We start from the raw sequence: 13,639 nt of genomic DNA, 5'->3' as shown, positions 1-13,639 counted from the left end.
GCTGACAGCTAAAACAATTTTCCTTCTGGCCATTGCTTCGGCCAGACGTGTTTCTGACTTAGGGGCTCTCTCTTGTAGACCCCCTTTTCTGATTTTTCATAGGAACAGGGCGGTGCTGCGCACTTGTCCTAGTTTCCTTCCCAAAGTTGTTTCGAGTTTCCACATCAACGAGGAAATCGTTGTGCCGGCTTTTAACTCACCTGACCTTTCCGTGGGTGAGGCCACTTTGGATGTTGTGCGGGCCTTAAGGATTTATGTTGACCGCACTTCTTCGTTTAGGAAGTCGGACGCCTTGTTTGTCCTCTATGGCTTCCGTAAAAATGGTTGGCTTGCTTCAAAGCAGACTTTGGCAGGCTGGATTCGTATGGCCATTTCAGAAGCATATCTTCATGAAGGCCTTCCGGTTCCTTCCTCTGTGAGGGCTCATTCCACTAGGTCTGTGGGTCCTTCGTGGGCAGCTCGACGTGGTGCCTCGGCAGTCCAGATCTGCAAGGCTGCCACGTGGTCCTCTGTCCATACCTTTGTGAGGTATTACACGTTTCACACCTTTGCCTCGCAGGATGCTTCCTTCGGGCGGCGGATTCTCCTTTCAGCACAGGAACGTCCCCACCCTTGAAGGATACTGCTTTGGGACATCCCCAAGGTATCCTGTGGATACCCTATGGACCCTGATGTAGAAAATGAGATATGGTAAGAACTTACCTTTGTTATCTCTATTTTTCCGAAGTCCATAGGGTTCCACAGGACTCCCGCCCTGTCGCACCTGTGCTGCAGATGGGCTTTGCTCTGGTCACCGTTTTTTTTTTTTTCCATCTCCCTCTGGTGAGAATGTGATTCTTGTGTGTGTCCAGATCTTTTTTCGCTCTCTTCATTCTCCTCCTTCGGCCTATGGCTTGGTATGTAACTGAGATGCCTTGGCTCGGGGGCGGGGTATAGGAGGGGGACCCTAGTTTATCCTAGGAGGCTGAAACTGAACTCTATGGTGCCCGATGGCTGACGTCATCACCTATACCCCAAGGTATCCTGTGGAACCCTATGGACTTCGTAGAAATAGAAACAACAAAGGTAAGTTCTTACCATATCTCATATTATTCTGCAGTTTTGTCCGCAGGATTAAACACAGCAATGATATGATATTAATGCCTGGTTTTGCATTTATTATTATAGTTTTAAATCTAGCGGATAATACCGCTGAAAATTAAAGATTTTGAAATCCTGTTACTTAGTAAATATACCCCTAAAGCTGCATACACACACAACGATTTTGTTACCAACTATTTTATGAATGATTTTCTGTCAATTTGTCAGATTTTCTAAAGTGTAATGAACGATTTTTTTTAACTACAAACAATTTTTGCATATTCCCTTACTGAAAATCGTTGAGTTGACAAGTCTGACTGAACTACAAACGTGAACGCGCATGAACGATAATCGTTCATTGTTTGACTCAGAAAGTGAACGATTTTTTCAAACGATTATCGTTAAAATCGTTGTGTGTGTGCTTCTGTTCTTTCCTCAATTATTAAAAGCCTAGCAATTGCACAAATGTTTTAAAAAAAAATAAAAAAATGGTTGTGTTTATGTAATACATGCGAAGGTGCCATTTTGATTACTACAACGAGGAGCTAAATAAGGGGGCACTCTGTACACTGGCATGTTTATATGGATCTGTATTAAGAGGTCTGGTCACTTTATTACCTATTAACTGCAGTTAATTCTATTGCAAAAGTTTAGATAAATACAATAACACATCAGATTCCATAATCTTATTAGTACATTGGAACATTTTATGTCTGATTTATTTTAAACAAAGTGCACAAGTTCTCACTTTTCATGCGCGCACACAGCAGGAAATATACAGATCTGTACAGCACTGAAGCACAAACGCAGAAGTCCATATTCTGATCATAGACCGATAAAACTGCTTGTATTTGTATACAAATTGCTGTGTATTACAAACAGAGCACATTACTGTCATTTGTATAGTTCAATGTCATGTTCACAATTTTGGAATGCATCATGTTTCTTTTATTTTATGTGGTTGTAAACAAATAGATGTGAACACAGAGTTAATGTATGATATGAATGGCAGATATAAACAAGGTTATATGTATAATCTACTGTAGTATTATGTGCGGTCCACCTTCTCCTCCATAAACTGATTACATATGTGATGAGGGTGATGTTTTGGATAATTCGGAAGCCACTAATATGGTGATCAGGTTATTCCGCTTTGTTCCTGTGAAGGGATATAGGCTACTTTGTTGATGCTGTTCAATAGAGAATGTTCTACAGATCTGTATCTTGGAGGTATTTTAAAGGTTCATCCATGTTGTGCTTGTCCGTTCAGTGAGAATGTCCTACCTCGCACAGTGTGTGCTGCGCAGGTTTGTTCAATGGAAATGAAGAATGTGGATCTCAGCATTGTTCTGGCCTGAAGATCTGTGCTGCAGGTTTCACATGATAAATGGTGATACATGACACAAGTTGCTGTACAGGTCACAGTGATGATGCAGCGTGCTCTACAAATACGTCACACTGATGATACAGGATACGCAACAGGTCTCTATGAACATATGGGATAGCAATTCAATCATTTCAATGTGGATGCAAGATACTCTGCAGGTCTTCTGGAAGTGAGCATATTACTTCATCAATGTGTAGTTTCAGCCTGGTCAGGGAGGAAGAGCTGACAGGAAGGTGTTGTCTGTGCGCCCTAAGCTGCAATAAAGAAGTGCTTTAGACCATCCACAATATAATTAATAAATTGTTCCCCCCCCCTTCCCCCAACATAAAATTGTTCCGATGCCCCTGGACCCAAGGGACGACTACAGAGCGCGTGGCGATGCATTTGTGTCATCACACTCCGGCCACAGTAAATAGCATCATTACGCTTTGGGTACATGATTTAATTCACATTAGTAGAGCCATCAGATAAAGGTGAATCTGTATACCCTGCCAGGATGACAGACAAAGGCATCACTTTTATTACAGAAACAATGAAAAATCTAACCCAACATGGCTTCCATAAGCTCAGGGGCACCACATTTGATAAAAGTTCTTATGAATAATGTGGCCCCTAGTAGTTATTTCCTGTGATCGCAATACAAAATTACTTTGCACTATGGAAGACTTAAGTCTACCGTATATGGATGGGAGTACACTACACTTATCACGCCCATAATTGTACCTATACATCTGTGAGATATCACCCCAAGCTGAGAGAGGGAATCACCTTTTTTCCTTAAACTATGTGCCCCCTCAGTAGTCATTTTCTGGTGATCACCAGAGACCAACTAAAAGAGTACACAAAAAATAACAAGTTCCTCAAAAGGAGGAAATGTAAAGCCCAGATATCCCTCCATGTCCAATAAAATGGTGTCACCTAATTTGGGGCCTGATTCAGTAAGGCTTGTGATTGCAATAGCAATTATGGACGCAGTCTCACTGTGATAGTATGCTACTCCATTGCAATCGATATGCCGCCACAGCACAACATAATCACGCCCACTTTTTTCATCGGTAAACCTTAGCAAGACTGCAAAACCATCTGTAACATCGAGTACAATCGCAGCCTCACGCACACCTGCACAAGCTCTGACCTTACTCAGAAATTGCTAACCTCATTGCACACTATGAGTACTCGTAAGGTATCGCAGTGAATAATTTATGCATGCCCCTGCAGCGGCGCGCATGCCTATCGCCGACCACCCCCCACGCCACCACCTACAAATGGCACTTCCTTTCAATCACTCTGCAATGGGTCTGCGTAGTCACTGCAACCGCAGTCCCGATCGCAGTGACTGGTTCACGCACGCGTACTGCGATGCATACACATGTGCAATACGCAACAATCGCCCAATTGCATTCGTATTAGCAGTTGCGATCCTTGCTGAATCAGACCCTTAATCAGTTATAATAAAAAATGGTAGTCCATGGTCGGCTATCATATTATGCCCACACAGCGTAAGTGTTTAAATCGAGAGAGTGAAAAATTAGCCAACAAATAAATAGTCTAATTATTATAAGTGCAGATTTTGTTATGAAAACCTCAGTATAGAATCCTGCAATTTTAAAAAGGTTGATTTTTGCCTGCTTATTCATTTTCTCTGATGCCATGGGGGGCACTGTGAGGACAATGTGCATAGCTGATGCTGGAGGAGTAGTTAACTTTCAGACAGCTCTGGTTCCTTATACCCTATACCCCGCCCCCTGCCCAGATCAGCCTGCTTTTACTTAGTGTCACAAGGTGCTGGGCACGTTTTTCAACTGTTAAAATGTAATTAGAAAACACTTTTGTTCAACTGGTTACATTTTATTTTACATAAAACAAAAAGACTAATTGTATTTACTGAAATTGCAATATCTGCTGAAAACAGAATAGGTTTCATTTCTGTGGTACTGTAAGTATTTTGTGATACTGAGGTTGGATGTGAAGAGCACAAACGTAAAAAAAAATGGGCTCAGCACAGGACTGAGAAAACCCTCAGCAGCAATGGAGTTAAACAAACAATATATGTATAGGCGTGCGCAGGTGCCGGCACATGGGGTGCCCCTTCGACACTACCCCCTCTGCGTGGTCATGGGCTACCACGTCCCCCCTCCCTCCGGGACATACCCTTCTCACCTGGACTCAGCTGCCCGTCCAGGTGAGTAGTCTATGTCCCGTTGGGAGGTGTGGACGGGGTTGTCCATGACTTGGCAGAGAGGGAAGTGCTGAAGTGGCACCTCCTGTGCAGGCGTCTACGCACGCCTATGAATATATACAAGCTGCTACATATACAATAGTTTCTATTGACCATCACAAATATGAATGCACAGGTTTAAGTATCAGCTACTCTAAGTCCCACGTGCTAGCAACAGATTGAGGGCGTGATGCCACAAGACTATCTAACGACACCCATTTCTCTCGACCACCCTCCAGGACTATGACACAACCTATCTCCTACATGGAGATGAAATCTGAAGATCATCAAAGACCTCCAGGAGATAAGTGCCGCATGCAGATTCCACTTTTAAAAGAGAACTTTCCCCATTGCAACTACTTTGGAATTAACAACTTCTCGCCTATATCTTATTTGTATGAATGTTTATTCCATTACCTGAGCTACAGTATATCTATGCAGAGCCATCCCTACGGACTGCTCTGCAGTCACGTTACATTTACATTTTGTTCTGTTATTTGAACTATTTGGTTGGCCAATTGTTCAGCAGATGAACTAAAGGGACGCCACTGTATATGTACTACATTCATTTGTATATAATCTATTGCTGCATTTCACGGACAGTTTATCTGGTGTCACCAGCAGGGATGCTGCTGCAAAAGCGATTGATACATTATTGGTAAAATCTGTGTTATTGACAAATACAGGGTCAGAAAAAGTGAGACATTATTAATAGCGATAAATTTATTTATATATAATACCAGTTTGTCTCTCAGTTTCAGTACCAGATCCACAATCTCCACCTCGGATTTGTTTTTTATCCATGCTGCAATATTCTGTATAAAATGCAGAGAAAAAAAATACATCAACCTTTTTATTGTTGTCACATTCCTTGTATTTACCAACCAAAAAAGGTCATTTACTTTTTGTCAAATGGAAAAGAGGTATTACTCAACCTGTACCTCACTGTTAAATAATAGAACATTTACCAGGCTGCTGTCAGCTATATTATAGATAACAAATAAAGTGAAATCCAAAAGAAAAACATTTTACACATACATTTTATGTTCCAAAGTATACAATAAGCATCCAACAAAGTGCACACATGGTATATCTGTAATGCTCGGTACACACTAGATATCTCGTCTGATCCGGCCGGATCGGATGAGATATCGGGCACATCGTCTAGTGTTTACCCTCAATGTCACTGACGATGTGCGCTCCCGCTATATCATCATCGGGCGTACGCACTTGCCGACGCCAGCACCCCGCCGGGTCCCATTGTGCAGGATGTCGGTACACACTAGACATCGTCTAATGTGTGACGGCCTTAATATTAGAATTAGAAGAAGAAAACGATTGAATACCTCTTGGATTAAATTTATTTAGTGAAAGTAACTAAGGAAAGAATCATGAACATACATTTTTCATTACGATGTTCAAACTAAAAATATTTATACTTAACTATATGATTAAGTCCTATCTGTCTAAAAAAAACAACTAATCACACAGTATAAGATTTATTTGGATATGTGTAATTGCATTAATCTATGAATAATACTAGTGCCTAATAATCGGTCAGCATACCCACCAATAAACTACAAGTAGTAGTTTTATCCAATAATATGTCACATCAATAGTTACCAATAATAGTGGCCAATAAGAATCCTGCTTTGTAATGCTCACATCATGCAGAGTGAGAAGGACACTGAACCTCACCACTCTAAGGAGGTACAAAAACAATTTCCCTGCTGCTCCCCAGCACTCATGCCCCATACCACAGGTCACGTTTAGGATGGCTGCCCACCAGCCCTTTAGGATATAGACCTATGTATAATGCATCAACTTTTCCACCGAGATTTAGAGCTGCAATATAGTGCAATTCTCAATTTCAGAGAAGCATCCCGAGACAATTCATTTGTGGGGTTGCTTCTCAGCCAAGGGAGCGGGATCACTCACAATTTTCCCTAAGAACACAGCCATGAATATAGAATGGTACCAAAACATCCTCCAAGAGCAACTTCTCCCAACCATCCAAGAACAGTTTGATGATGAACAATGCCTTTTCCAGCATGATGGAGCACCTTGCCATAAGGCAAAAGTGATAACTAAGTGGCTCAGGGAACAAAACATTTAAATTTTGGGTCCATGGCCAGGAAACTCCCCACACCTTAATCCCATTGAGAACTTGTGGTCAATCCTCAAGAGGTGGATGGACAAACAAAAACCCACAAATTGTGACAAACTCCAAGCATTGATTTGGCAAGAATGGGTGGCCATCAGTCAGTATGTGGCCCAGAAAATAATTGACGGCGTACCAGGGCGAACTGCAGAGGTCTTGAAAAAAAAGGGTCAACACTGCATATATTGACTCTTTGCATAAACTTAATGTAATTGACAATAAAAGCCTTTGACACTTATGAAATGCTTGTTATTTTACTTCCGCATACCATAGAACATCTGACAAAAAGTTCTAAAAATACTGAAGCAGCCAACTTTGTGAAAACCAATACTTGTGTCATTCTCAAAACTTTTGGCCATGGCTTTACATTTGGTTGAATTTTAGTGGATACATTTTCTATCACAAGCTATTTCTTATTGTTATAAGTCGCAGTCACGACTTGTCTCCCTCGAGCAGTTTACCCAGTCAGGACGGGGTTACTCCAGTTTCCCCTATTGCTAGGCGATCGGCACGCCTCAGGAAGTGACGTGTCATCTACAGTGCAGCAAGATTGGTGGTTCCTCCTATTTGTACACACTGGACTTTTGCCGCCTCGCCGACTATAGCGTATCTGTGGCTTCCCACGGCTTGGCTGCATGGTCAGCGTTCTGGTCCTCGTGGTGGCTTCCGTGCTGTCTCCAGCTTCCCTACGGCTTCCTAGCCGCACCTATACAACCATGCTGCCACCGGCTCTCCAAGCCGCAGCACCAACTACCTACTCTCTACCATCGGCTTTTGCAGCACCTTTGACACCTTAGCCACCCCAGCAGCTTCTGAGCTGCCCCTGGCTCTCCAGCTACCCTATGGCTTCCTAGCCGCACCTATTCCACCGTGCTGCCATCGGCTCTCCAAGCCGCAGCACCAACTACCAACTGTCTACCATCGGTTATTGCCGCACCATCGCCACATTTGACTCACCATCGGCTCTCAAAGCTGCAGCATCTACTATTAACTGTCTACCATCAAATATAGTTGCACCATCGGCTATTGCCACACCATCGGCATACAAGCCGCACCATCGGCTCCCAAAACCGCAGCATCATTATTTACTATCCACCATCGGCTATTGCCGCACCATCGACACATTTACCGCACCATCGGCTCCCAAAGCCGCAGCATCTATTAACTGTCTATCATCGGCTATAGCCGCCCAATCGCCACATTTGCCGCATCATCGCCAGATTTGCTGCACCTTCCTCTCAAAGCCGAAATACTCATCAGCTTTCTACCATTGGCACATTTGTCGCATCATCAGCACATTTGCCGCATCATTGGCAAACAAGCCGCACCTAAAAACTATAAAACTATACCATTAATTCATCCTATTCTAAACTCTTTCCCTCATTACAGGATTCCAGCCGACATCCCTGTAAGCTGCTTCTACTCCGAACAGTAAGTCCAGGTGGCCGCCTAAATACCGGTAAGCAATTTATCTCTAAGGGAACAACGGGCGGCTGTTAGTGGTGGAAAAACTCGTAGCCTGAGTTCTAGATGGCTTACTAGGAGTGGTCACTGGAATTCATAACACTTATTTAGGCGAGATCCAATGGACCAGCGACAAACATCAAAACACGCACGCACACACAAACATGCTGCGGAGGAGGGTGCTGTGAGCCCCTCAGCTCCCCCCCACAGGCAGAGGAGACTGCTACAGCAGTGTGCCACTGAAGCCCAGCACACAGCTGGGCTGCTAACGGGTAAGAGGGAGGAAGGGGGGCGGCGTCGGACCCGGGCCCCTCCAGCAAACCCGGGCCTGGGTAATTAGTAAACGCTTCCCATCCCCCTCTCGGCGCCCCTGCACACACACACTCTCACTTCCTCCAACTATACTGTATGTTTATGAAAATTATGTTATGTTCTGTAGAACTCACTGCTTCACAGATGACTTTGAGGTGTGCTGTTTCCAGCCTCTCTCTCATCTCTCTTTGCTTCTGCCGATACCAGCCATCAAAATGGGGAGACTTCAGGAATCGCCTGCAAAAGGAGGAATTAAGTTACAGGAGAGAGTGAAAGAAGACGCTTCTACAATAAGTGACCTGTATTATTCACCTTATGCTATCTCTATCTATTGTCTGCTAATCCTGGTACCAGACCAAACCATATGAGGCAACTGACTTTGCTGAGAATATTATTGCGCATCAGGTTTGCTTTTACACAGCAATATTGCGCCAATTGTCAGTGTCCAACTTACTCTCTTTGTTTCCTAATAGGTGAATGTGTCCAAATACCACAATAAAGATTTGAACACAATGACTCACCTGAATTAGTTGGCTAAAATGACAGAAAATCTAGTTATTGATATACCATCAGGCCAATGACAGCAAATGACTAAAATTAAAATAAGTTACTCAAGTCAATAACATATTGTCACTATAAAATAGCAGCATAATTTATGATAGAACCCATAATTGAAGTTGAAAACATTGCAACAAAACATTCTATTGAAATCCCACATTCTGTAGCCACTTTTGTGATTTTTTTTTTTCATTTTATTTTTTTAAGAGCTGAAAAAATCTTTAGAACGAACAGTGAAAAAATAGCTGTCGTTAGTCATTACAGATGGTACATTTAGCAAACTCACTGTGAAATAGAAGTTTTAAACACTCACCTCCTGAGCTGCGAGTTTGGCAGAAACATACACAGATCAGTGTGATATGTGTATGTTTCTGCCTGTATACCTAATATAAAGTGTTTTTATTGTATAAAAAATTACGTAGGGTCCCCCCCTAAAGCATAACCAGCCCCGGACTTGCCAGCCAGACCTGGTTCCTAAAATTACGGGGAACAAAATGAGTAGGGGTCCACCGTAATTTAAGAACCAGCACCAGGCTGCAGGGCCAGTCCTGGTTTTAAATATAGGGGGAACAAAATTGCGTAGGGTACCCCCTATATTACCACTGAGGGCTACGTCCAGCATATTGCCTGTCGGCAACGGGGGATTGACCCGGGACTGCGGTACAGAGCGGACACCAGTGCCAGCTCAGCCGCCACTTTACCTTATATCACCAGGTGGCATTTCACGGCTTTGTTACTACTGAAGGCTACCCAGCCTTGCAAGTATTTTATTTCCAACGACATTTTTTCCTAAGCACAGTCCGGTGCACTACAAGACCAACTGGAATTCCGTTTACATCAAGCTTTTGCCGAATACTCCTATTATGTGTATGTGATAAATGGTGAGCATTTGACCCGTTATTTTTCATTAATTGAACTTACAACAAAGTATTATCCCATATTGGGTAAAGATCTACAATCGGATACTTTTAAATGGCCATATGAGTTGTTGTAACAACTGTATTATTGTGATTTATACTCTTATTTAAGAGTTACATTTTATCTATTTTTATTATTTCATTGTATGTCTAATAAATGTTGTTGATTATTTCTTGATTCAGAGAGGCTAAAGTGGTATTTATTTATATTAATCAAGCACATGTCAATATCCAGTCACAGCAGTGCAGTCTACTTCTCCCCTTTTTTTTCCTATGGCTGTGTTTTCTTTATGTCAGAAAAGCAACTGACATTTAGACTTTGCAGCACTGTGAACTGAGATACACAAACAGCACTATCCAGATATAATATTTTATGTACGAATTGGCTCTCTTTAGCGCCGGGTGTCGACTGGGGTCGTCTTTTTATGGATTGACCTCAGGTGACATTGGTTCCTCTATATTTAAAACTAGCACCGGACCAAACCGACCGGGGTGTAATGCCACAGCCCAGAGACCCTTTCACCGGGGCTCCGTGGCCAACGCATTACAACCCCAAGACGGTCAGGCCAAGTCGGGGATCTCAGGTGAGGTGGGGGCCCCCCCAAGAAGGGGCACCCCCTCTCCAAAAACGCCAGGCTTGGCCTGAAGCTCGGGGCTCTTCCCTGCACCCCTGGAGCATTGGGGACGGGGGTAATAAAGGGTTAATTTGTTTGAAACTATTGTATTTTATAGTGGCACTACAGGTGCCAGCATGCCTGCCCTTTGGCACTTGTGGAACTACAAGTGCCAGCAGACGGGCGGCCCCTGTACCCCCACTGTAAAATAAATAGTTAAATAATGACAGGACACACACCGTGACAAGTAAAAGTTTATTACATACACCTACCCACTCACACATACTTACCTGTTGCCAGGTGATCTGTCCACTTGTCCGAGTAGAATCCCATTTGGAGTACCTACAATAAAGTTCCTGTACTCACCTCCTCCATCGCGCTGGTCTCCGTAGCATCCAGGGGTGTCTTTGCAAAAAAAAAAAAAAGAATACCCGAACCATATACTAAGGTTAGCGCTGCATGTGTGTCCACATACAGCACTAACCTGCTCCCGACTGACAGTGAGTCCGGAGCCACCAGCCAATCAGCGACCGCTAATTGTAGAGCGGCCGCTGATTGGCTGGCGGCTCCTGACTCACTGAACAGCCCACGTGGGAACTGTCAGTTGCAGGAGCCAATCAGCCGCCGCTCTACAATTAGCGGTCGCTGATTGGCTGGCGGCTCCAGGCTGCGAGCTTTAAAAGGGAAAACTCTCCCGTGTTTTGGTGAAGCAAAGTGAGTTTTACTCCATGGTCTTTATTTGTCCTTTCTGCCTGCGCATAGTAGGAAGCGGAAACATACTGTTCTAGTCATATTGTCATTGATAAGCTAAAGTATACCAACACTGCTGGCAGTGTGCCAGTATCCTAAACTAAACACTGACTTCAGCTCTATGCCATGCTCACCTGTACAATCCTATCCAGTCCCCCTTTATCGCAGAGCTGAATTGTGGACCTGTGAGTTCCAGCATCTTCATCAGCTCATCTTGCTGGAATGGCCGAACCTGTGGTGGATTCTATGCATAAAGAAATACAATTTTTAACATAACTGTCAGAGCAGGGAAATATTATATGTTACATTGTGGAAATCTATACACAATAAGAATAATTATGTTTTGTGATGTCGCATCTATTTTTGTGCAAATATGCTTTATTTAATAATAAGGGATTAGGATTTCTATATGGCTGGATCTGCATGAGTGCAGCAGGGATGTAGTTATGAGACGGTCTCAATCCCGACAGTGGACTCCCAGCAATGGATTTAACATAGGCGTAGAAATACCGACGCCTATGCTAATCCCGACGCCAGAACGCAGAGGATGCCAGCCCGAACAAAGGTAAATCCGGGGCGGCCTTAGCGTTAGCTGCGGAGGGGGGAGGGTTAGGATTAGGGAGTCTAGCAGGGTTAGGGTTAGGTTTGGGGGGGGAGATTAGGGTTAGGCACCCCTAGGGGGGAGGGTTAGGCACCCCCAGGGAGAGATTAGGGTTAGGCACTCCCCCGGAGAGTTAGGTTTAGGGAGTGGTAAGAGGGTGCTAGGCTTAAGCACCCCCGTGGGGAGTTTAGGGTTAGGCACCACTAAGGGAGGGTTAGGGTACTTGCCTGCCCCAGTCGGGATCTTCATCCTGTCGGGCATCCACTGTCGGGATAAACAGCAGCCGGTATTTCAATCCCATTCCATGCAGCATTGTTAATATTATGATAGGCGACGGGGGCCAAATTGAGATAATTTCCAGCTAAATGCAAGTGATATACTCATTAAACCTTTCATGCATAGAGGCCACTACAGTGGACAGCTGTTTTCAAGATATCTCCTACAACACAGGTTCTCAAACTCGGTCCTCAGGACCCCAAACAGTGCATGTTTTCCAGGTCTCCTCACAGAATCACAAGTGAAATAATTAGCTCCACCTGTGGATCTTTTAAAATGTGTCAGTGAGTAATGAATATACCTGTGCACCTGCTGGGTGACCTGGAAAACATGACCTGTGTGGGGTCCTAAGGACCGAGTTTGAGAACCCCTGTCCTACAGAAACTCTTTTGATATCACTAGTGCATGGTGTCCTCTTCTTTGGTCCTCTACCAATCTTAGAAGGTATGCCACCTAGTGGCAGATTTTAATTCTTACAAAAACAATAAGATCAATATAAAATAGCTGAGGAAAGCTCACCAGCACTGAGGATATCTGTAAAATAGTTTTACTCAAAGATAGCAGAGCACGTAAAATAAATAAATTCAAGGAAAGTAATGTTTAGGGCATAATATGGTAGATGTTTTGATAAAATACTCAATTTATTTTTTTCACAGTTGATGTAAAATCACTTCAGTGGATGTTATGTAATACAAAGATCCATACTGCATGCAAGGCTTATTCTGACATATATGCATACGTGCCTACTTTTGAAAAAGAATTTCAGGGAGATTGTGAAGGCAACACCTATGAGCGTGGTGGTAAAGTGGATGTGTACTGCTACAACTGAGCGACGTGCCATAAAATACACTTACATCTAAATGTAAATGAGCCCCAAAGCAGTTAGTAGGATCTCTTTGTTGATGAAAACATACCGATACTTTTCAGAAAATACATGTAGCCCTAGGGATCATTGGGGGAGATGTATTATAGCCATACATGCCTACCCTCCCGGTTTTCACGGGAGGCTCCCGATTTTTCGGGTAACCCCCCGCACCCCCGGAAGGGTAGGCATTTCTCCCGCATTCTGCCCACTTCCTAGTGAAGTGAGCAGAATGAGAATACCCGCGGGGATCGCTGGTCTCCGTGTAGGGGGCGGTGCTTAAAACGTGCTTCTACATGAACAATGTCATTTGGCCCCGCCCCCTATGCAAATTCTAGCCAATCGCGGCAATTTTACCGCGAGGGGGCTGGGCTTAATGACGCAAATCGTCAGGCCCCGCCCCCCCATTGCCTCCCTCCTGCTTCTCTTACCCGGGCTT

At 43.7% G+C, this 13,639-nt stretch overlaps 1 protein-coding gene across 2 annotated transcripts in view; it reads right to left on the bottom strand.

The window, feature by feature from the left end:
- Positions 1-1,678: 1,678 nt before the first annotated feature.
- DENND6B (DENN domain containing 6B) overlaps positions 1,679-13,639 on the bottom strand; it is a 53,464-nt gene continuing 41,503 nt past the window's right edge. Inside the window, exons 17-20 of one of the 2 annotated variants that reach the window (XM_088447399.1) lie at positions 11,596-11,705; positions 8,757-8,859; positions 5,426-5,500; positions 1,679-2,721 (exon numbers count right to left, since the gene is read on the bottom strand). In XM_088447399.1, coding sequence (XP_088303525.1) covers positions 2,599-2,721; positions 5,426-5,500; positions 8,757-8,859; positions 11,596-11,705 — 411 coding nt within the window. In that variant the 3' untranslated portion in view covers positions 1,679-2,598. The remainder of the gene's footprint in view (positions 2,722-5,425; positions 5,501-8,756; positions 8,860-11,595; positions 11,706-13,639) is intronic. The other variant, XM_088447390.1, reaches the window with a different exon arrangement.

This window comes from Taudactylus pleione, unplaced genomic scaffold (assembly GCF_031769625.1).
Source record: "Taudactylus pleione unplaced genomic scaffold, aTauple2 ptg000019l, whole genome shotgun sequence".
NCBI lineage: Eukaryota > Metazoa > Chordata > Amphibia > Anura > Myobatrachidae > Taudactylus > Taudactylus pleione.
This window is presented reverse-complemented; position numbering and strand designations above follow the sequence as displayed.